Raw genomic sequence first — 25482 nt, 5'->3', positions numbered from 1 at the left:
CTGCAATTATAACCTAAAAAATACCAAAAACCACTACGGAAAAAAAAACAAAACAAAGTGAATAAACAACAAACAACATAGGAGCAGAGTCCTGTACTCACATCACAAAACAAACAAGGGGATACCATCACTGAGCCCTGTGTCCGGTATTGTTGGTAACCTGGACGCCTTCGAGTAAAGCTCCAATCAGCCGATTAATAGAGAAAAAAAAAATACCAACTAGCAATAGAATCATAGAATCATAGAATCGTAGAGTTGGAAGGGACCTCCTGGGCCATCTGGTCCAACCCCCTGCTCAAAGCAGGATTCGCTAAATCATCCCAGTTAGATGTCTGTCCAGCCTCTGTTTGAAGACTTCCATTGAAGGAGAACTCACCACTTCTCGTGGCAGCCTGTTCCACTCATTGATCACTCTAACTGTCAAAATGTTTTTTCTAATATCTAATCTGTGTCTCCTCCCATTCAGCTTCATCCCATTGCTTCTAGTCTTTCCTTGTGCAAATGAGAATAAAGTTGATCCTTCTACAATGTGACAGCCCTTTAGATATTTGTAGACAGCTATTAAGTCTCCTCTCAGTCTTCTCTTTTGCAAACTAAACATTCCCAAATCCTGCAACCTTTCCTCATAAGACAGGGTTTGCAGACCGGTCACCATTCTGGTCGCTCTTTTCTGAACTTGCTCCAGTTTGTTGATGTCTTTTTTAAAATGTGGTGCCCAAAATTGGACACAATATTCCAGATGAGGTCTGACCAAAGAGGAGTAGAGGGAAATAATTACTTCACGTGATCTAGACTGTATGCTTCTGTTAATACATCCTAGAATTGCATTTGCCTTTTTTGCTGCTGCATCACACTGTTGACTCATATTCAGTCTGTGATCTATTAGTATACCCAAGTCTTTTTCACATGTGCTGTCACTTAGCCCTATTCCTCCCATTCTATATATGCTTTTTTCATTTTTATTGCCCAGATGTAGTACTTTGCATTTCTCCCTGTTAAAAACCATTCTGTTAGTTGCTGCCCACTTCTCCAGTTTATTTAAATCTTTTTGAATCCTCTCTCTCTCTTCTCTAGTATTAGCTATCCCTCCTAGCTTTGTGTCATCAGCAAATTTAATCAGTTTACCCTCAATTCCTTCATCTAAATCGTTGATAAAGATGTTGAACAATACAGGGCCCAGGACAGAGCCCTGTGGTACCCCACTTGAGACATTCTTCCAACTGGATGTGCAGCCATTTACGACCACTCTTTGGGTCCGATCACTAAGCCAGTTATGAATCCACCTAACAGTTGCCTTGTCCATTCCATACTTAGTCATTTTTTCAATAAGGATTGTATGAGAGACTTTGTCAAATGCTTTGCTGAAGTCAAGATATACTATATCTACAGCATTTCCTTGATCCACCCAATCAGTAATACCATCATAGAAGGAAATTAAATTAGTCTGACATGACTTATTAGTTACAAACCCATGCTGACTCTGTTTAATCACTTCATTCTTATCCAGGTATTGACATATATGTTGTTTAATAATTTGTTCAAAGATCTTTCCTGGTATAGAAGTCAGACTCACCGGCCTATAGTTGCCTGGGTCCACCTTCTTCCCCTTTTTGAAGATAGGAACAACATTTGCTCTTCTCCAGTCTTCTGGCACTTCTCCTGTTCTCCAAGAATTTTCAAAGATTATGGAGAGGGGTTCAAAAATTTCTTCTGCTATCTCCTTCAGTACTCTGGGGTGTAATTCATCTGGACCTGGAGACTTGAATACATTTAGGTTAGCTAAGTGTTTCCTCACTATCTTTCTGTTTATAGATATCCTGGATTCTTCTATTCCCTTAATAGGACAGTGAATAACAGTTGATGTTACATTTCCTTTCTGAGAGAAAACAGATGCAAAATAGGAATTTAAAAGTTCAGCCTTCTCAACATCCTGTCTTACCATTTCATCATTTTCATCCTGTAAAAATAGATGCATTAGGATTCTTTTTCAGCAGACCCTCCATGGGATCGCAGCCACTCCGCCGCCTTTGCCGGGTCTGTAAAAAACAGAGTAGAGCCCCGGTGAACCACCCAGAGCCGGGCCGGGTAAATCATCGAGTACACAACATTCCTCTCCCGTAGATGTCTTTTGACCTCCGTAAACTGCGCCCGTTGTTTCTGGAGTTCCGCAGAGAAATCCGGGAAAATCGAGATCGTGGCATTGTTGAACTTGATAGGACTCTTTTTCCGCGCCAGACGTAGAGCCACGTCTCTATCCCTGCAGTTGAGGATGCGCGCCAGAAAGGGTCTAGGTGGGGCTCCCGGAGGAAGAGGCCTAGTAGGGACTCTGTGAGCCCTTTCCACCACAAAGATTGAGGAGAATTCGTCGCCCAAAGTGGTTTTAAGCCAGTCTTCTAGGAATTGCTCCCGGTGTTGTCCTTCCGATCGCTCCGGGAGGCCAATAATTCTGATGTTGTTCCGACGCATTCTATTCTCCAGGTCATCTGCTTTTTGCCTCCACACATTCATGGAGCCTGCCACTTTCGTTAGTTTAGCTTCCATGGGTGTGATGGTGTCTTCAACTGGGATACCCACGTCTCCACCTCCGTAATGCGGCCCTTCATGGCTTGCATATCTTGTCGGAGGCATCCCACCTCGGTGTATACATCCTCTATCTTCCCAGACCAAGATGTCCTGGTCAAGGAGATGGCCTGCAAGAGTTGCTCGGACGCCTGTTTAAGGGTTAATTCCTCCTCTTCACTCTCTTCCCCACCTTTAGAGGGGCGGCTCTTACGCTGAGCTTGTGAGGGACTATTTTTAATAGATCTTGAGCCCTCAGCATGGTCTATTCTGGCATATTCCTTTAGCCTTTCAGCCGTTGTTCCAGACCCCTTGGAACGACTCATTTTAGTAGCAATAGGGCACAGCCGGGTATTAGAAACAGTGCACTCTGGAGTCTTCTGAATCAGAGTTACAGACAGGGTATAATGATCAGATGATGGCTGCAGGGTCCCAGGAGCAGCACAGACCCGCAGTGTCTCACAGGGAGGTAATGTCCAGCCCCAGGAGGCAGGCAAGGGCCCCCACAGCCCAGGGAATGACCCTCAGGACCCCACAGGGACAACAGTTAGAGAGGGATCCAAATCCCTATAGTTATGGCGCTGGCTGGGCAGGCGATATAGTAAAGAGGGGGACGCGGGGCCCAATTTTTCAGGGCACACACCGCTTGTCCCTCACAACTGGTCAGATTGTCCGCTCACCGTCCTCCGGCATCCTCAGCGCTGCAGCGATGGAGCCCGGCGCCGCATCTCTCACAGGCAGAGCGCGCGCCTCCAAGATGACCGGCGCCCTGTGCAGGCCCCGCCGGCCGCCCAAGTGCACAGAGCCGCAGGCACTGAAGAATCCAGCCCCGCTCTCCCGCGGGGGTCCAGGAGCGGCCCCGAGTCCAGAGGGGTCAGAAGACAGGCAAGTGTGCTGCCGAAGCAGGGGTCCGCTGGCCGGATATTATCAGGATAACAGGAGCTTCCACAAAGCGCGTCCTCACTCCGTCGCTTACATAGCCACGCCCCTGCCAAAACATTTTTCTTATGATAAGTCGCAAGTCACGACTATTGGCTGGAGACCCACTACATTGCAAGACGAACTGAATAATAATATAGGACACAGTGAGACTAATTTTTTTGTTTTACCTTGTTGTTAATGACTTTATTTAAATTTAATAAAAAGCTTATGGAAAAAAAAGTTCTATGCCTCCAGGAGACTCATTTACTATGGGAAAAGGTGGAGGTGTTGAAGAGGAGGTGGATTGGGAGAGCATATCATTCCACGTATTCTTCATATGCTAGAGGGGTCTCTATTAATAGGAGCGTCTACGCCATGTGAAGAAATTGAAAGCCATGTTGATAGTGAAGGACAGTATATTTTTGTTATTTGTAGAATCTATGGGCAATCACTATGTATAGTAGCTATGTACATACCACCGCCATGTAGCGGGACAAAGCTATGTGAGGTTATGGAATTATATAAGCGGGGTACGGGATTACCACTACTTATTATTGGTGATGTCAATAATGTTATAGATGAGGGGCGGGATAGACCTAAACAGAGTGCAGGTAAAAGCATTAGGAAACTGACGGTACTTGGGAATTATATTACAGAGATTGGAATGATGGACCTGTGGAGGGTGAGGAATGAGAACGCGGTGTGCTACTCTTGTTATTCATAGAATCATAGAATCATAGAATCGTAGAGTTGGAAGGGACCTCCTGGGCCATCTGGTCCAACCCCCTGCTCAAAGCAGGATTCGCTAAATCATCCCAGTTAGAATAGAATCATAGAATCGTAGAGTTGGAAGGGACCTCCTGGGCCATATTCGGCGACACATGGGTCTCTCTCACGAATAGATATGGCACTGGGACATGAACTAATGACACAACTGGTCTGTGGAGTGGAATACCTCCCAAGGGTGATTCCAGACCATAAGCCTCTAGAATTGTCCATTAGATGGGTAGGGGGGAAGAATGGGAAGGGAGGTGGGTGGAAGTTGAACCCAGTGTGGCTGGAATATATTGATATGAATATTATCAAGGAAGAATTGGAGGAGTATTGGCGGATTAATGAAGGGAGTGCTGATAGTCGGGTGGTGTGGGACGCTATGAAAGCGGTCCTAAGGGGTCTCGTGTTTCGAGACATTTCCAGGTGTAGGTCGAAATCTCAGCTAGAAGACAGGAAAATAATAGAAACTTTGGAGAGGGTGGAGAGGGATATGGTACTGGACCCGTCAGCAGAAAATCAGAGTAGGCTAAGGGGTGCACAGGAAGAGGTTAATAAGGTGTATCTGAGGAAAGCAGAGAGGAGGAGGGCCTTCCAGAAAATGCAATTTTATGATGAAGGTGAAAAAGTGGGGCCTCTGTTGTCAGTGGCGGTAGCGGCGCAGAGGGAATCGTCTTATGTATATAAATTGAAGACTGATGAGGGAAGGGAGGTGGGGGACACAGAGTATTTTGGAGGAATTTAGACGATTCTATAATCAGTTATATTCTTCGGGATTGGGGGACTCATTTGGGGACATAGAGGGTTTTCTTCAGGAAGCAGGGCTCCAGAGGATTAAAGACAGTGATAGGGGGAGACTGGAGCTGCCCATAACAAAAGAAGAGATAGAAATGGCTGTTACATCTATGGCTAATAATAGGGCCCTGGGGGCAGATGGTATCCGAGTGAAATCTACAAACAATTAATTGAGATGGTGACACTCAGACTGCAAAAGGTTTTTGAAGAGGCTCTTCGGGAGGGTGAATTACTGGCGTCCATGAGGGAGGCGGTGGTGGTGGTCATTCCGAAATAGGGAAGAGATCCGGGGTTGGCAGAATCTTATAGGCCCATCTCGTTGCTGACGGTGGATGTAATGATTTTGGCTAGCCATTTGGCGAGTGTGGTTAAGGATCTTGTCCATCCGGACCAATCCGGTTTTATGCCAAATAAGTCTACGGCGATTAATTTGCGTAGAATTTTTCTGAACTTGCAGCTGCCGTCGGACAATAGGGGCAGTAGGGTTGTGGTATCATTGGACATGTGTAAAGCGTTTGATAGTGTTGAGTGACAGTATCTTTGGAGGGTGTTGGAACGCTTTGGTTTTGGGCCAACCTTTATTTCATGGATACGGTTGCTATATACTTTTCCGACCGCTAGGGTCAGAGTTAATGGGCAAATGTCTGGGAGTTTTTCGCTTCATAGGGGGACTAGGCAGGGGTGTCCACCAGTGGCGGGCTGGGCCGGGTGGCAGGGAGGAATTTTCCCCCCGGGCCGGTTAATTGGCAGAAGGACAGGGCCACAGTGCTTGTTGTGTACATAATAGTACTGTCGGCATCATCAGAGGACTGCAGACAGGAGGAGGAGAGCGGCCGCCGCACTAGCAGCTGCAGACACAGGGGGGCCGGGCGGGCTGCCTGCCACACAGACATAGCATAGGCATAGGTTAGCATTAGCTGAGACAGGGTTGCTGGGCGGGTGGCCGGGCACTACTGCAGCCACACACACATAGGCTATGTGTGTGCGGCGCCCCGCCCACTCGCCCTCCCGCCATGTGTCTGCTAAATGCTATGTGACATTATCATAGCATTAGCAGACACGGGGGGCGGGCCGCCGCACACACATAGCACATTAACTGACACAGGGGGGGTGGGCAGGACACGGCAGCACACATAGGTTGCATCATTCATTATAGTACTGTGTAGCAGTACAGAGACATGGGGAGGGGCACTCAGTCACTGCACACAGAGTCAGACTGTCACTGCAGGCTGACTGAGACAGTGAGACAGCACAGACGTGGCAGCCTGTGATTGGAGGATCTGGCCGAGGTTCAGAGAGAGGCGGGTGGGTGGGTCATGTGTACAGCGTGCTACGTAAGCACGTCTCTGAACCGTCCGCAGCCATATCTGAGAGAAGAGGCAGAGATCAGCCGCCATTGCTCACACAGTGAGAGCCTCAGGCCTCAAACTGTCCACTCGTGACTCGCTCCACTGAGTGCACTACTGATCGTGTGTCCTCCAGCCCAGGCAGGCTCCTCCAGCACAGCAAGTATGGGAAAATGTGTTTTATCCACATTCACAGACATCTAAAATGTTAATGTGACTGTGACTGATGTGTCCCTCTAAGGCCTGTTTCACACCTCAGTTTTTTCTTGTCAGTTACAATCCGCCAAAATGGCAGAAAGCGGATCCGTTCGTAACTGATGCAAACGGACGGCAGCGGACCGTTTTTTTTACGGATCCGTTGGCTGAAGAATTTTTAAGGAACCGCAGTTTGGGGAAGAGAAAGAGAGAGAAAGAGAGAGGGAGAATTTTTCCGTGCGCCAGAAAGTATTTCAGGGTTAAATTGCCGGCTGAGTTCATGCCTCCGGGCATGCGCAATACAAAAATGCGGATCATTCAGCCAAAAAAACGTTACATGCTCCGTCTGGGCATGTCAGCGGACAGTAAAAAAATGGCGGATCCGCAAAAAACGGATTCAACGGATGGCCATCCCCATCCGTCAAGATCCGCCAGTAATGCAAGTCAATGGGAAAAAAAACTGATCCGCCAAATCAGACAAGGTGATTTTCTGGATTTGTTTTCTCATTTTGACTCTCATAGTTGTGGTCTACCTATGGTGTCAATTACAGGCCTCTCTCATCTTTTTAAGTGGGAGAACTTGCACAATTGGTGGCTGACTAAATACTTTTTTCCCCACTGTATGATACGTATAGGACAGTGAGGACCTTCATACAATATATAGGGGGCAGTGGGGACATCATATTGTATATAGGGGCTATGTAGCCATTTTACTATATATAGGGAGCTCTGGGGTCCTCAATGTATTATAAAGGGCTTTGGGGAAAATCATATTGTGTATTGAGGGCTGTAGGACTATCATTCTGTATATACAGAGCTGTGTGGGTACTCAAAGGACATTATTTATTATAAAAGGAGACATTATTAGTTTTGATAGGGGCACTCAGGTCCCATTATTTATTTTTGTTGGGGGGGGCATTATTAACTTTAAGTGGACACTCAAGAGTATTTGTTGCTGGAAGGGGGCACTTGGGATATTATATAGAATTTTTTGGGGAGGGAGTAATCCTAATGATGCCATAATTTTTTAAATATTGGGGTCAGTGCTCCACACCGCAAGTGCACGCAGAGTGGGGAGTTTTTGTAGGTTGGAAATAGATGGCTACGTCGCTTTAAATGTGTTTTTATTGTAATCTGTGCAGACAAGCTGTGGCTGGAGAAGTGGTAATGGAGGTCTGGGCCAGATGGAAAAGACTGGAAAAGTGAACAACCCGAATCAGAAAGAACGTCATGTGTAAGTTAAACTGTACTGTAATCACGTGTATGTTCTGTGGGACTGGTATCTACCAATATACAGTTACTGTAAGGTGGTAAGATTGCTCTTTTTAGTAGGGTTTTTATTTTTTTTATTTAGTAACAGGTTAATGTGTTTCAGTCATTATGTAGTAGAAGGTGTATGGTGGTATCATTGGTCTTTGTATAGAGTGTTTTGTTATGTAGAGATAATGGTCATATTATTTTGTATTCTCTGTGTATTGGTGATGATAGTGGACATTGTGCAGCCGTATTGTTTGGTCTTTTGTAGTAGTCATTTTGATAATATTGGTCTTTGCATTGTGTGTTGTTGGCTAGCAACAGTGATATACTGTAATTACAGATGCTATTTTATATGGATATAGGGCGGTCATATGGGGAAACATGCACTTTGGGGCTTGGACCCCTGGTCTTTTAGGACCCTAGCAACACCCCTGCGTACTGTGTGTTTACATGTCCGTGTTTCCGGAGTTGTATGTTTGAAGGTAAGCTCAGTTATGGTACCATATCTAAGCAGTAAGCTTGGTTCTGATACTGTATCGATGTAGTAATCTAGATTCTGGTACCATATGTATGCCGTAAGCTTGGTGTTGTTCCCGTATTTATGTAGTAGACTTAATAATCTCGGTTCAGCTCCCATATCTCTGGAGTAAGCTCTGTTCTGCTCCCATATCTCTGTAGTAAGCTCATTTCTGCTCCCATATCTCTGTAGTAAGCTCGGATCTGCTCCCATAGCTCTGTAGTAAGCTCAGTTCTCGCTTATCTCTGTAGTATGCTCGGTTCTGCTCCCATATCTCTGTAGTAAGCTCATTTCTGCTCCCATATCTCTGTAGTAAGCTCGGATCTGCTCCCATAGCTCTGTAGTAAGCTCATTTCTGCTCCCATATCTCTGTAGTAAGCTCTGTTCTGCTCCCATATCTCTGTAGTAAGCTCATTTCTGCTCCCATATCTCTGTAGTAAGCTCGGATCTGCTCCCATAGCTCTGTAGTAAGCTCAGTTCTCGCTTATCTCTGTAGTAAGCTCGGTTCTGCTCCCATATCTCTGTAGTAAGCTCATTTCTGCTCCCATATCTCTGTAGTAAGCTCGGATCTGCTCCCATAGCTCTGTAGTAAGCTCAGTTCTACTCGCTTATCTCTGTAGTATGCTCGGTTCTGCTCCCATATCTCTGTAGTAAGCTCATTTCTGCTCCCATATCTCTGGAGTAAGCTCAGTTCTGCTCCCATATCTCTGTAGTATGCTCGGTTCTGCTCCCATATCTCTGGAGTAAGCTCATTTCTGCTCCCATATCTCTGTAGTAAGCTCGGATCTGCTCCCATAGCTCTGTAGTAAGCTCAGTTCTACTCGCTTATCTCTGTAGTATGCTCGGTTCTGCTCCCATATCTCTGTAGTAAGCTTGGCTCTGCTCCCATATCTCTGTAGTAAGCTTGGCTCTGCTCCCTTATTGCTGTAGTAAGCTCGTTTCAGTTCCCTTATCTAAGTAGTATTCTTGGTTCCGTTCTTGTGTCTATGCAGTTAGCTTGCTTCTGTTACTGTATCTATGTAGGCAGTAAGCTTGGTTCTACTCCCATATCTATGCAGCAAGCTTTGTTCTGTTCGCATATCTATGTACCAGCCTGTCTTTAAAGCTTGTCATTGCTGCTGCTTTAATGCAGCGACCAGAGATAAGCAGGACAGAGGTGGGCCACCACAACTCGAGGGCCACTGCCTTGTGATTGCCCCCCAGGCTGAAAAGTGCCAGCCAGCCCCTGGTGTCCGCTGTCCCCGCTACTTTTTGCATTGGCAGTGGAGCCCCTGGAGCAGACAATTAGGAGGATGGCTTCGGTTAAAGGGTTCAGATATGGCTTGGTAGAAGAAAAAGTATCACTGTATGCAGATGATGTGTTGCTTTATTTGGAGGATTCCGGAGAGTCGTTGTTGAGAGCAATGGAAATTATTAAAACATTTGGGTCTATATCGGGATTAGAAATTAACTGGGAAAAATCCACTGTCATGGCTGTAGATGATTGTGTTGTTGATTTGCCAGTGTCGGGGGAGGGTAGTAGGTTGGCAGTGGTGTGACAGTTTAAATACCTGGGCATTCAGGTGACACTTCAGATTTCGAGCTATGCAGATTTGAATCTGATTCCACTGCTGAGTAAGTTTGGGAGTAAAGTAGGGGTGTGGTGTAAACTGTATCTTTCAGTAGTGGGAAGAATTAATCTGATTAAGATGATTTTGATGCCCCAACTGCTATACGCCTTGCACAATGCCCCTATCTGGTTCCCTAAGCGGTGGTTTCATGCTATTTACTCTATATTTAGGGATCTTGTGTGGGAAAAAAGCAGCCAAGGATCAGACTTGAGATATTACAGAGGCCCAAGGATGGAGGGGGACTGGCGCTTCCGAACCCTTGGATTTATTACTTAGCTGCTCAGGGCCAACAGATGAGGGGGTGGAGGGATGTGTCTGGGGCTGGTTCAATACAAAGGGTCTTCGTCCAGGTGACGGGGAGGGATCCCTTGGTTCAGGGGTTGGAGGCAGGAAGGTTTAGGAAGTTGGGTTTGATGTATCCTACTTTAGCGCTGATACATAAAGTCTGGGAAGCAATTAAAAAGATGAGGGGTTTGGAACACTTGACAAATTTTTCCCCGATATGGCAAAATGAGACTCTACCAGAATTTGTTAAAATGGGAGAATTTAAAAATTGCATGAGACTGGGAATACAGTACAAGGTTCAGGTGCAGGACGCACAGAGACTGGTGCCCTTTGGAAAGTTCCAGGAAGATTATGGGCTACGGGAGGTCTGCAGATTTCAATATGGGCAGTTTAGGCATGCTTATGTTACGCAGAGTAGAACGATGAATATGGAGATTCACAAGGATATATTGATTATGTCTGTGCAGAGGGGGGAACAAAAGGGGTAGTGTCGGGCATTTATAAGGATCTAATGCATACTTTTTTAAATAATTATCCTATTAGAGCACAGGGGAAATGGGAGGAGTTGGGTAGGATAGAGGAAGATAAATGGGAAGTGATTATGGAATATATACCCCAATTATCGCTGAGTGAACCGGGCAGACTCTCGCAGATATATGTACTCCATAGAGTATATAGGACTCCTGGATGGCTGTATAGAGCGGGTCTGAGACAGACTTCTGAGTGTCCTCAGTGCCGAATGGAGGGGGCTGGAGTTCTCTATATGTTATGGCAGTGTCCAAATCTGAACCCATATTGGACGGCGGTGCTTAATGCCATAGGAGGCGCGTATGGTTGTAGGATTGAGAGGGATCCTGTGGTGTGTATACTGGGATATGTGGAGGAGGTCCAGGTACATAATAAATATAAGGTGGCTATAGCTAGATTATTATATATTGCGCAAAAACTGATCGCCAGACACTGGATAAATGAAGATCCGCCGACACTGAGGGAATTTTTCAGACAGTCTGACTATATTGTGAATACGGAAAAAAACATTTACATTAAGAGAAAAGGCAAAAGAACATCTGAGACACTGTGGACACCTTGGGTGGAGAGAAGATGACCCTGAACTTAGGTTACACCATGCATTATTTGCTGCTCTTGTATGTAATGGGGGGAGGGGAAAGGAATTTCTGAAACTAATGTCCATTGTTAATGCTGTTCTCATTGCGATTTTTGTTCTTTTGTTTTGTACCTTAAATTTGGTTAAATAAAAATTTATCTGATTTAAAAAAAACTATATGGGCCCACTCACCCTGACAGTGCATTTGTTTGGGGGCCTGGGCAGGTCAGCATCTCTGCCTCTTTGCTGTGGTTTTGGACATTTGCCGGAATTTTTATATCTACACGATTTACACAAATTATATTTTTTTGTGTTAACTCTATACTATTTAACATTAGAAGCTGTGTATTTTTGTAGTTATTTGTATGTATACATGATTGATTACCACTTCTGTCTGTAAAAACAATCCCCTTTAACCCCTTTGTGACATCGGGTGTAAATGTACACTGATGTCGGACTCCGTCCTTTTGATGTGGGCACCGGCGCTGAGCCTACATCTTTTCTCGCACATGATGGGCCAGAAATCCCGCACATCGGTGACCCTGTCACATGAGCGCGGGTCACCGATGAGTTGGCATGACAACCAGAAGTCTCCAGCCGACCTCTATGGTTGTCACTGCCGGATCCTATGAGCGCTGCCCAGTGGTTGGCGCTCATAGCAAGTGAGCAACTCTGCTACATACAGGTGATCTGATCATTGCCTGTATGTAGCAGAGCCGATCGGGTTATAGCAGCTTCTAGCCTCACATTGAGACTATTGAAGCATGCCTGTGAAGACATGGGGTGGTCAGCGGGTGCTGCGGTCCGCTGGCTGAAACCACATGAATCAGGGATCGTCCCACCGAGCACCGGCTCTCCCTTTAACATGGGCATCACGCTACTCAGACAACACACAGTGAGGGTAAAACAGTGTGGGCAATGCTTTACTGAACCACACAACAGGCAGATAACACAAAGAACAGTCCCAGCAACATACCCAACAGAGTGCACATTACAGAGTCTCACTCTTCCGCTGATTCACTCCCAGGGTCACTACCCCACCTGTGGCACGCACAGAGAGGAGGTAACGACAAGTGTAGGAAGATGACAATCCATTCAGTCCATACAAGGTACAAGGCCAGTTGATCCGAGGATCACAACCTGGCTTCTCCAAACGTATCCATGGTTCAACGATAGTCAATGGAGCAGATCTGTATTCTTCCAACCGAGGCTGAAGACCCCTAGGTTGTTTCCTGTAGAATGATAGATCCGTGTCCCTCGTGATGTAAAAACTAGGAAGTATATAGTTTGAAGTCTGGGATCTGCCAATATGTGGCTAGTTTTCTGTTTCGGAAAACATGATACACGATTTTAATTTTTTTTTGTCCAGTCTCGCTTGAATATAGATCAATATTAAATAGTCACCTGATGACGCCTTTGGTGATCACAATGAAACACGTAGAAATAAGAGGCTTGGAGAGTGAGTGTGTATACATCACCTCACCCTATATACTGAAATGTGGGGTATATGTTTTTTTCTCTTAGTCACCTACTGACTAATATTCAGGGGGTGAATTATGGGTATAGTTTTACATTTGGAATTAATAAAATTTTGTTTTATCCCTTTGTCAGCAAACATGAGGAATGACAAGAGACAGCCCATTTAAAAAAATTCAAGTTTGGTTAAAACTATTCCAACATTATGAACATAAAAAAGGCTTCTCCCCTATGTGACGTTTCTGATGTTTATTAACAGCTGATTTCCAAGTAAAATATTTCCCATATTAAGAAAATAAAAAAGGCTTCTCCCCTGTGTGACTTCTCTGATGTCTAACAAGAAATGCTTTCCGGTTAAAATATTTCCCAGATTATGAACAGGAAAAAGGCTTCTCCCCTGTGTGTTATTTGGTGTGGAACAAGACTCCCTTTCTGGTTAAAAATTGTTACACGTTCTGAACATGAAAAAGGTTTCTCCCCTTGGGTGAGTTCTCTGGTGCCTAACACACTCTGATTTAGTGCAAAAGCATTTCCCACATTCTGAACATGAAAAAGGCTTCTCCCCTGTGTGAATTTTCTGGTGTCTAACAAAATATGATTTATGTGCAAAACATTTCCCACATTCTGAACAGCAAAAAGGCTTCTCCCCTGTGTGAGTTTTATGGTGATTAACCAAATCTGATTTCTGGATAAAACATTTCCCACATTCTGAACAGGAAAAAGGCTTCTCCCCTGTGTGAGTGCTATGGTGGTAAACCAATTGTGATTTCCAGTTAAAACATTTCCCACATTCTGAACAGGAAAAAGGCTTCTCCCCTGTGTGAGTTCTCTGGTGTCTAACAAAAAGTGATTTATGTGCAAAACATTTCCCACATTCTGAACAGGAAAAAGGCTTCTCCCCTGTGTGAGTTCTATGGTGAGTAACAAGCAGTGATTTACGTGCAAAATATTTCCCACATTCTGAACAGGAAAAACGCTTCCCCCCTATGTGAGTTCTATGGTGATTAACCAAATCTGATTTCTGGTTAAAACATTTCCCACATTCTGAACATGAAAAAGGCTTCTCCCCTGTGTGAGTTCTCTGGTGTTTAACAAAGTGTGATTTATGTGCATAACATTTCCCACATTCTGAACAGCAAAAAGGCTTCTCTCCTGTGTGAGTTCTCTGGTGAGTAACAAAATTTGATTTCTGTATAAAACATTTCCCACATTCTGAACAGGAAAAAGGCTTCTCCCCTGTGTGAGTTCTATGGTGATTAACCAAATCTGATTTCTGGTTAAAACATTTCCCACATTCTGAACAGGAAAAACGCTTCACCCCTGTGTGAGTTCTATGGTGACTATCCAAATCTGATTTCTGGTTAAAACATTTCCCACATTCTGAACATGAAAAAGGCTTCTCCACTGTGTGAATTTTCTGGTGTCTAACAAAATGTGATTTATGTGCAAAACATTTCCCACATTCTGAACAGCAAAAAGGCTTCTCCCCTGTGTGAGTTTTATGGTGATTAACCAAAACAGATTTCAGGTTAAAACATTTCCCACATTCTGAACAGGAAAAAGGCTTCTCCCCTGTGTGAGTTCTATGGTGATAAACCAATTGTGATTTCCTGTTAAAACATTTCCCACATTCTGAACAGGAAAAAGGCTTCTCCCCTGTGTGAATTCTCTGGTGTCTAACAAAATGTGATTTATGTGCAAAACATTTCCCACATTCTGAACAGCAAAAAGGCTTCTCCCCTGTGTGAGTTTTATGGTGATTAACCAAATCTGATTTCTGGTTAAAACATTTCCCACATTCTGAACAGGAAAAACGCTTCTCCCCTGTGTGAGTTCTATGGTGATTAACCAAATCTGATTTCTGGTTAAAACATTTCCCACATTCTGAACAGGAAAAAGGCTTCTGCCCTGTGTGAGTTCTATGGTGATTAACCAAATTTGATTTCTGGTTAAAACATTTCCCACATTCTGAACAGGAAAAAGGCTTCTCCCCTGTGTGAGTTCTCTGGTGAGTAACAAAATGCGATTTCCATGTAAAACATTTCCCACATTCTGAACATGAGAATGACTTCTTTGCTTTAGGAACAGTTTGTTTTTTAATGCCTCTTTTGTGACTTTGATTTTCCATAGTAGTCAGTAATGAATCAGAAGATGGGACCTGTTTCATAGGATCAGATGACAGATCTTTGCTGTGAATAGATGATGATATATCAGGAGTAATGGCATTCACTTCAGTTGTATCTTGTAGGATCTCAAGATTATCAGATTTAAAAATTGAAGATGTCAGCTGTCCCTCTGATCTCCTGGTACAGTCATCTGCTAAGATAAAAAACAATTATTTATTTATGAAATATCCTTGAGTTTTATATTTTTGAACATTTCTACTTAGCTTGCCATTTTTATGGACAGTTTATGTAAAGAACTTTAATTATTTGCCAAGACAATGACAATTCACAGTCTAATAGAAAACCTTGTTGGATGAGCCAGTAGTGTGTGGTGTTCAACTGTTGGTTCATTCTGCCTCCCAAATATCAAATAAAAAGAAACCAATCAATGTTATGTAGGTGAAAATAATACCAATTCTCATCTCACAAAAAAACAAGTCCCCACTCAGGTCCATCATCTGTCAATGGAAAAACAGAGGTTCCCGCACTATTAGTGGCTCAAAGGCTGTTGAAAAGCAACAAGGTTTCCATAAACCAATCCAGCAAAATCCGCTCTCACTTCTGAGTCTTGCAGTGTGCGCAAACAACATTTAGGATCCCTGTATTTAGCAATATTATAGTGAGAGGAACCCACTTAATTTGCGGTGTGTGTCTCCTGGAGCACAATCTGGGCACTATGTGTTGGGTAATAAAATGGCAAATGTGTAATTTTCACTCTCCAACATCCACTACGTGTTAATTTCCAGAAAGTTGCTGTGGAGTCAAAATATTCACTCCTCCTAGACATGTGGTCAAAATTGTTGGTACCCCTCGTTTACTGACAGATAAACCCACAATGGTCACAGAAATAACTTGAATCCTACAAAAGTAATAATAAATCAAAAATCTATGAAAATTAACAAATGAAAGTCTGACATTGCTTTTCAGCCATGCTTCCACAGAATTTAAAAAAGTAAAACTCATGAAATAGGCCTGGACAGAAATGATGGCACCCTTAACTAAAATATTTTGTTGCACAACCTTTTGAGGCAATCATGGCAATCAAACGATTTCTGTAACTGTCAATGAGACTTCTGCTCCTCTCGACATGTATTTTGGCCCACTCTTCAAGAGCAACTGCCCCAGTTGTCTCGTGTTTGTAGGTTGCCTTTTACAGACGGCATGTTTCAGCTCTTTTCAAAGATGCTCATTAGGATTTAGGTCAGGGCTCATAAATGGCCACTTCAGAATAGTCCAATATTTTCCTCTTAGCCATTCTTGCGTGTTTTTAGCCCTGTATTGTGTGTCATTATCCTGCTGCAAGATCCATGATCTGCGACTGAGATCAAGCTTTCTGACATTGGGCAGCACATTTCTCTCTAGAATCCCTTGATAGTCTTGAGATTTCATTGTACCCTGCACAGATTCTAGACACCCTGTGCCAGATAGAGCAAAGCAGCCCCAGAACGTAACAGAGCCTCCTCCATGTTTCACAGCAGGGACAGTGTTCTTTTTGTGATATGCTTCATTTTTCCATCTGAGAACATAGAGCTGATGTGCCTTGCCAGAAAGTTCCATTTTTATCTCATCTGTCTATAGGAAATTCTCCCAGAAGATTTGTAGCTTGTCAACATGTAGTTTGGCAAATTCCAGTCTGTTTTTTTATGATTTTTTTTTCAACAATGGTGTCCTCCTTGGTCATCTCCCATGAAGACGACTTTGGCTCATACGACAGATGGTGGGATCTGACACTGATGTTCCTTCAGCTTGAAGTTCACCTTTAATCTGTTTAGAAATTTTTCTGGGCTCTGTTACCATTCGTATTATCTGTCTCTTTGGTTTGTCATCAATTTTCCTCATATGGTCATGTCTATGGAGGGTGGCTACAGTCCAATGGATATTAAATTTCTGAATAATATGTGCAACTTTAGTCACAGGAACATGAAGCTGCTTGGAAATGGTCTTATAACTTTTACCTGTAACATGTTTGTGTATAATTTTCTTTCTAATCTTCTGAGACAACTCTTTCCTTCGCTTCCTCTGGTCCATGTTGAGTGTGATACGCACCATGTCACCACACAGCACAGGGAGTATCTGTAGCCTCTATACAGGCCACTCACGGATTCCAGGATTGTAGACACCTGTGATGCAAATTAGTGGACACACTGCGATTTACACATTCTGTAGAAGCATGGCTGAAAAGCAATGTCTATGTATGATCTGTTTTGAGTTCTCCTTCCCCTTTCCTTCCCTCTTTCCTCGTTCCTTCCCCCCCTCCCTGCCCTTCCTTCTCCGTCCCTCCCTACACTTTAAATTTAAAAACCCAATAAACTGTTGGAAAAGAAAAGCAATGTCTGACTTTCATTTGTTCATTTTCATAGATTTTTTATTTATTATTACTTTTGTCAGATTTAAGTTATTTCTGTGACCATTGTGGGTTTTTCTGTCATTAAACGAGGGGTAACAACAATTTTGACCCCGTGTGTATAGATTATAACCTTCAGTGAATTAATTAATAACATGGAATCACTTTATGGGGATTTCTACTATTCTGGTTTTCTGTCATTTAGTTATATTAGGGCTTCTGCATATGGTGTGTCCAATCTCATCTGGGATCTGTTCCTGCTGTCCAGCTGGAGTAATCTGCTCCCTTCTTCAGCCAATTGGAAAGTACCACACCCTACTAAAGCGCAAAGCACATGGCCGGAATCTGCCAGATACAGCGCTGTTCTCCTCTGGTTCAGTCCTCTGTGCTCAGCTTCCGGCTTGTGTGTTTGTCTCCTGCTGTGACCGTGGCCCGTTTACTGACTACTCTTGTGTCTTCTGATTCTGTCCTTCTGGTTCTGACCCAGCTACCTGACTATTCTGCTTGCCATCTAACACCACAGAATAGCAGGTAACAACATGGTACAAGCCTAGGGGTCCCAGTGTAAGTCCAGATTCATGTAACAGCCTTAAAGGGCGATGAGCAAGGCAATCCTTGGGATATGGAAAGTAGAGAAGAAAGTGCCAAGCAGGTTCATGGTGGACATCTAACACCACAGAATAGCCATCTAACACCACAGAATAGCAGGTAACACCATGGTCCAAGCCAAGGGGTCCCTGTGTAAGTCCAGATTCCATGTGAGGGTGTTAAAGGGCGATGAGCAAGGCAATCCTTGGAATATGGAAAGCAGAGGAGATAGAGCCAAGCATGTTCATGGGGGACATCTTTTGAGCTGCCAGGTGACCACGAACAATGCTCCCAATACATTGTGTCTGCAAACTATTCCAGCTAGATCTGCATTCAAATAGCTAAATGGCGCTCCTTCCCTTCTGAGCACTGCCATGTGCCCAGACAGTAGTGTACAACCGTATGTAGGGTATAGTGCGAAGCTGGAAAATAATTTGTAAGATCCATTTGTTTTCTATTATCCTTTGTGAATAATTTATCACCACATAAAGTGACACACGTCAGATATTAATAATGAGGTCTGATTAAGAACACAAAACTGGCTGCAGGAAGAGGTTAAATCAGAGGATTTTGGACACTACTGTAATCAAACACTGTGACTATAGACAATAACATCTACTGAAATGATCAAACTCCACAGTCTCCATCAGTAATAAATGAGCAGCTAGTGGTGAAACCTCTCTGGGGTAATTAGAGTATGGGGCTCGGTGACGTCACAATCTAAACTATCGTAAGCTCCAATATTTTCTGTCAGATGAGTTTCATGGAGAAATATTACACATTTATAGAGAACTGTGTATAATAGTGCAGAGCGGAGACGTCTTAAAGGGAACCTGTCAGCCGGATTGTGCTCAGTAACCTACAGACACTGTCAGGTCGGCGCCGTTATACTGATTACAATGATACCTGGTGATGAAATGCGTCTTGTGGTTGTTGTATAATCTGTATTTGTAGTTTTCAGTTAATGAGATTCTCGTGCTCTGGGGCGGTGCTCTGGGGCGGGGCTGTGGGCGGGGCTTTATGTGGTGCTCTGATTACATATTCATCTGTATTGGCCTATGACAGGTCGCTGACCCCTCACTGACCTGCCCCCATTATTACATAATGCATATAATAGCATTGATATTATTGGTGATAATGCCCATAATATTGTGGCTATTGTGAGGCTAAGAAAAAAAATTACATCCAGCGAAATGTCACCGGCGATGGCGGCGCCTGCACAGTAGCATCTATAAGTAAGAGATAGAGGCTACTGGACAGGCGCCGCTGGTGACATTTTACTGGATGTAATTTTTTTTCTAAGCCTCACAATAGCCACAGTATTATAGGCATTATCTATATATATATATATATATTTACCTTAAATTGTCTGTCATCCACTTCCGTCTGGATGTCCTCAAATCCCACAATCCACCGCGCCGCACCGGAAGTACGCCAACCGCCATATTGGAATACCAAAGTGATGGGTATTCCAATATGGCACCTGCTGGTGATACCAGGCCCTTCCACAGTACCACCAGTGGGATACCGCCGGGACCCTCCCGCCACCACCGGACCCGCCGCTGCCTGCACACCCACCTCTGTCACAGCCGGCAGGAAAGACCGCAGCTTGCGGCCTGTGCTGGAGATGGGGTGCGGGCGCCCTCTGGTGACGCCGCACCCCATCTCCTGCACAGGCCGCAAGCCACTGTCTTTCTTGCCAGCTGGCCACTGCTAGAACCCCCCGCCGCTGCCTGCCCACCATGTACATACACACACACGTACTCACATACACACATATACACACATGTACTCACACACACAACTCCAGCACAGGCCACAAACCACCCTCTTTTCTGCTGGCTGTGACTGCACGGAGGTGGGTGCCCAGGCAGCTGCGGGACACACACACCCATATGTACACACACACCCACATGTACACACACACACACTTCCCTCTCGATGCGATAACATCGGGCACACCTCTAGTCAACAATAACATCAATGCTATTATATGCATTATGTAATAATGGGGGCAGGTCAGTGAGGGGTCAGCGACCTGTCATAAGCCAATACAGATGAATATGTAATCAGAGTATAACATAAAGCCCCGCCCACAACCCCACCCACAGCCCCGCCCCAGAGCACGAGAATCTCATTAACTGAAAACTACAAATACAGATTACACAACAGTAAACCAGAGTTGCCCTCATTTATGGTGGATCATTGGAGCTACTATGGATCCTGACCAGAAGATTAGAGAAAATAATATTGCTCCCCATTTCAGGAGAGATTGTGCAGTAATCTGAATTCCTTAGGATGGAAAACAATGTAATGTATGACGTGGAGTGAATCCATGACACCAGGGCTGGAGCCAACACATCTCCTGCAGGCGGGAATAAATGTATATTACAGCCATCAGCCACGCACAGCTTAGAGATCTATCATGGCACAGGTGGAATGTTTGTCCTGGAGATTATCACAATCCTCCTTGAAGTTAGTTGGTTTTAATACAAATTGAAAAGTCAGGATAAAGGGAAACTCTGCTGTTATTCTACAGAAATTCACACTTAGCCTAAATGTGCAGTGAGGTTATGTTCACACGTTGCGGAACTCCCGTGGAAGTTACCGCGAGAATTCCGGAATTCCATTCCGTGGGAAATTTAAATTCCCGCAATTTTCCGGCGGAAAAACTAGCGTTTTGCAAGCGTAATTAGCTTGCAGAATGCTAGCATTTTCCAAGCGATCTGTAGCATCGCTTGGAGAACTGATTGACAGGTTGGTCACACTTGTCTAACATAGTGTTTGACGAGTGTGACCAACGTTTTACTATTGAGGCTGCCTATGCGGCATCAATAGTAAAAGATCTAATGTTAAAAATAGTAAGTAAAAAAATTAATAAAAAATCAGGCCATATTCACCTTCCGGCGTCCCGCGCAGCATCCCCAGGCCTCCGCGATCCTCCGGCAGGTCCCGTTCCCAGTGATGCATTGCGGCAATGACCTTTGAGGTCGCGGTCTCGTGAGATCGCTACATGATCGCGACACGTGACGTCAGCAAAGGCATCGCAATGCATTACTGGGAACGGGAGCTGCCGCGTGTATCGCTGAGTCCTGGGGTCGCTGCGCGGGACGCCGGAAGGTGAATATAACCCGACGATTTTTTCATTTTAATTCTATTTTTTACAAGGATATGGTACCCAGAGCCTGGAGGACAGTCTCCTCTCCTCCGGACCGTGGGTAACATCTGCAAATGTTCTGCTTACTTTTCGCATGGTGGGCACAGCCACATGCGGAAAGTAAGCAGAACAATGCATTCCTATGTGGGAGGAATCGCCGCGATTCCGCAAATTAATGAGCATGCTGCGGATTTTACCGCGAAGCGATTCCGCCGCGGGAAAACCCGTAGCATTAGCACAGCATTGCAGAATCCTATAGGATTGCATGGGATGCTGTTTTTTCGTGGCAAAATCGCACGGTAAAAACCACCGCGAAAAAAACGCGATGTGTGAACGCAGCCTTACTGTTGTTAATCATAAAAGGAAAGATTGGCCAGAAAGACTGGACCTGGTCTTGTAGGGACCATGAGACATTCCGCAGCACAGAAGGGAGAGAAGATTCATCCGATAAGATCTCAGGGATCTAGGAAGCCAACAGCATCATTACCCTCCGCTTTCTCTTACAGGCCCAGCATAAGATTTTTCTTCAAGTGATTTTCTATCTTGTCAGCACATTCTACGTACGCTGTCATTTGGCTTTATAGTTACAGATCTGAGCAGGTAACGGTCAGCGTCTCCTAATGTGAAGGAGAGAATGGCTAATTCCTGTCTCTTTGTCTTGAGAATAAACTTCAGTTGTGTGCAAGCCTTTACTGAGAAAAGAGCAGACATGTAAGGCCGGGATCACACTACTGTGTGTGATGTGAGAAACTCGCACGAGTCTCTCGCATCAACAGCCATGTATTTCTATGCAGCCGCAGCTCCAGTCCTGAGTACTGGCGGCAGCGCCGGATGTTGATGCGAGAGACTCATGCGTTTCTTGTATCACACGGTAGCTTAATTCCGGCCTAACTCTGTATTCGGTGTGACTCTTTAAGCGCGCACTCGGCCTATATTGGGTCAGGTACAAGTAATCATATAGATATCGCTTTAAGGGATCACCCTCACACTAATCCCAGGGGGTAGGTGGATCCTCCAGGTGGTAAGTTCTATAGAAAAGGGCTTTCAATGCCCAAAGTCATTTGAACTGTTTTGGGTGGAGGAGAATGCTGTGGTCTAGAGTCAAAATGGTAACATGGTAATACGGCCGGACTACACCACCGATAAAGCAGCCACAGCCGGTGACTGAGAATAATCTGTGACTTCTCTGCATTCAGTGGTTACTACTCACCTGGGTAGTCATATGTGGGAATCTCCTCTTTACACCACTCATCATCTCTCAAATATGTCTCTGTAGGATTAATATGGGTCAGATCTTCACTCTGAAACAAATATTGTAAAAGTCACCGACAGATGGAGAAGTCCCATCTATGATCAGCTCTAATCCTCCATCTCCACCGTTCTCATCACACAAGTATAAAACATATAATACTGGTGGATAAAACAAGACTGAGCACAAGACCTTCACAGCCGTCTACACATCATAGGGGAGATCTCCTGACACCTTCTCTCCATCTACCTGATGATCCTGAGGAGCACTGGGATCTTCTTGGTTACAGTCCTGTGGAAGAAGAGGACGGGGACATCTCTGTGGTGTTGTCCTCTTACTGGATAGAGCTGGAGGAAACACATACAGGGACTGAATTCATTCTCTACATACAGATAATTATAGGCCGTGTGTATTTAGTCCTGTCTATTACCTGGTGATGTGAGGGGCTGGGGAACCTCCATTATGACGTTCTTGTACAGATCTCTGTGTCCTTCTAAATACTCCCACTCCTCCATGGAGAAATAGACAGCGACATCCTGACACCTTATAGGAACCTGACACATACAATGATACTGTCATCCCCCGATCCCTTCATAGTGTTACTGTATAATGTCGGTCTGTCATTCCAAGGATGTCATTCTAAGGATAACATCTGAAATATGCCTGAAAATGACTCCCTGCTATAGATACTTCATTATTATTATTACTATGCTTCACTATTACTATCACTCTGACAATACTGTTAACGTATAATGTCCCAGCATTCCCAGCAGTGTCACCTCTCCAGTCAGCAGCTCCATCATCTTGTAAATGAGTTCTAGGATCTTCTGGTCATTGACGTCCTCATGGATCAGGGGGTGAGGTGGAGGTCCCGTGATTGGGCTCAGGGGTCTTCCCCATCCCTCAGACACAGGGTCCTGACAGCGATCACTAGAGGTCTTCTTCACCACTGTGTAATCCTGGTTATGGAGAGACACATTAATAAATCTCACTACAGACATTTCCAGAGTCCTCACCTCTCCAGTTCTGTCCATCTGTTATTCCCATAGATAAGAATGATGTAATGTGACGTCATCAGAATCTCTCACCTCTCCAGTGAGACGGAAGAGGATCTCTAGGGTGAGGTGTAACATCCTCTCCGCCATCTTGTCTCTGTCCATATCCATCCTTGATGGGTAAATCAGGAAAATTCTCTTTTGTAGAAGATCTTCACTGAGAGGATCCGATATTGTAGAGACCTGAATGAGAAGAAGATGAGCCGATGTAACATCATAAGAATCCTGTGTAATAATACAATGACAGCAGCAATCTGCAGAGTCGGAAGATATGACTCTGCCAAATATATATATACATTCACATATCTATCTATATATATAATTTCACCAAAGAAAGTAAGGACTGCAGCACTCACTGATCCATATTGAAAGTCCGTAGTTTATTTGTAGCAAAAGTGTAAAACTTCATGGCCAGGGGGCTGAAGAAAGGAGTGAGCAAACTCTGAGGACGGCCTAACAGCGCTTCCACGGGACAGCTATATATAATCGTCTAAATCTGTCTGTAACGGAAATCCCGCGTCGCTGATTGGTCGCACCTAGGGACATTACTGAAGGTGGAGGAAGATGGCACCCGCAGCAGTCCTACACAGAAACTTCAGCGATGTGCCCTGCCTTAACTTGAGCAGAGGAGGGCGAAAACCCCCCGGTCAGCAAGGGGCAACACTAAGGCAGGACGCAGATGCTGTTCAGAAGGAAATCTCCACACCGCCCGAACACCGGGTAGCGGTGACGTCACCACAGAGTAGGAAGATGGCGCGTGCAGCAGGAAGAGACGGAACCTTCACCAGCGGTGTGCCCATGGATAACAAGGTCAGATGAGGGTCCAGCCCCCCAGGTCTGCAAGGGGCAATCTCAAAGTCGATCCCAGAAGCCTTTCCAAAGCAATTTTCTACACCACCCGTTAAATATATATTTGGCAGAGTCATATATCCCGACTCTGCAGATTGCATGCTGTCGTAGTAGGCCCAGACCAGATGGTATGGAGATGAATGAGGGAGACCAAAGTTCAAAAATAGACTTTCCTTCACTTAACAAGAACTTGATGAGAAGTATACACATCAGATGGCAGGTGCAACACTTTACGAATGCTTCTTCTGCATTATGCAGTCAGGAACTTTCCGGTTCCATGCGGCGGTACATAACCTTTACTATAAGCCACAATAGTGCAGCAAACCTGAGCTAATGACCTCTTCCTGCTCTGTGTCTCCACTATGACCCCTGCCTGGAATCCGAATTCTTACTGCCATTATATCTTTGCTTTCCTTCAGAACGTACTATCCGATGTCTCCCTCCTGGCACACAACACCATATCAATTCAGGAGGACGGCAATCAGATAGACCAAAGGCCTGGATTTCTCACTTTCTGACTCATCACAAGGAAATTGTTCTCCTGTGTGGTCTTGTAGCTCAGTATGAGGTCTCCCACACAGTATGACGGCCCCACAGCACCTCACACAGTATTATGGCGAGAGATGAGCGAATATTTCAATGTTCGATTCACGATCTCTGAATTTGCAATATTTGCTGATTTAATCGCAGAATATAGCCAAACATGCACAACACAAAAGCCGATGTTTCCCAAGCTGTGTAGCAGTGTGGTAAACACCGGTGTAGCACTTCTGATAGGCGGTAAAATCATCCCTGCCGGTCACAGAGCCGCGGTTCCCACGCTGTCAGAACACAGCATGACTGCTCAGTTGTGATCGGAGGTAAAAAGTTTACCTCCGGTCACTGGTGTCAGCTGTAATCCTGCCATCTCCACCGTTCTCATTACACAAGTATAAAACATATAATACTGGGGGATAAAACAAGACTGAGCACAAGACCTTCACAGCCGTCTACACATCATAGGGGAGATCTCCTGACACCTTCTCTCCATCTACCTGATGATCCTGAGGAACATTGGGATCTTCTTGGTTACAGTCCTGTGGAAGAAGAGGACGGGGACATCTCTCTGGTGCTGTCCTCTTACTGGATAGATCTGGAGGAAACACATACAGGGACTGAATTCATTCTCTACATACAGATAATTATAGGCCGTGTGTATTTAGTCCTGTCTATTACCTGGAGATGTGAGGGGCTGGGGA

The 25482-nt window shown here is 44.7% G+C and overlaps 1 protein-coding gene across 1 annotated transcript; it reads right to left on the bottom strand.

The window, feature by feature from the left end:
- Positions 1 to 12257: 12257 nt before the first annotated feature.
- Positions 12258 to 24642, bottom strand: LOC141082408 (uncharacterized). Its single transcript, XM_073566347.1, has 2 exons — positions 24570 to 24642; positions 12258 to 15153 (listed from the first exon to the last, which is right to left on the bottom strand). The coding sequence occupies exons 1-2, from the start codon at positions 24640 to 24642 to the stop codon at positions 13274 to 13276; spliced, it is 1953 nt and encodes a 650-aa protein (XP_073422448.1). The 3' UTR covers positions 12258 to 13273.
- Between the last annotated feature and the right edge of the window lie 840 nt (positions 24643 to 25482).

The sequence above is a fragment of the Dendrobates tinctorius genome, unplaced genomic scaffold (assembly GCF_039654945.1).
Source record: "Dendrobates tinctorius isolate UK_male_01 unplaced genomic scaffold, ASM3965494v1 ptg000017l, whole genome shotgun sequence".
Classification (NCBI taxonomy): domain Eukaryota; kingdom Metazoa; phylum Chordata; class Amphibia; order Anura; family Dendrobatidae; genus Dendrobates; species Dendrobates tinctorius.
This window is presented reverse-complemented; position numbering and strand designations above follow the sequence as displayed.

Coding starts and splice junctions, on each gene's coding strand:
- LOC141082408 (XM_073566347.1), bottom strand. CDS start 24,642: ATGGCAGTAAGAATTCGGATTCCAGGCAGGGGTCATAGTGGAGACACA. Junction 15,154..24,569: donor GGAAGAGGTCATTAGCTCAG/GTTTGCTGCACT, acceptor TTATCTTAGCAG/ATGACTGTACCAGGAGATCA.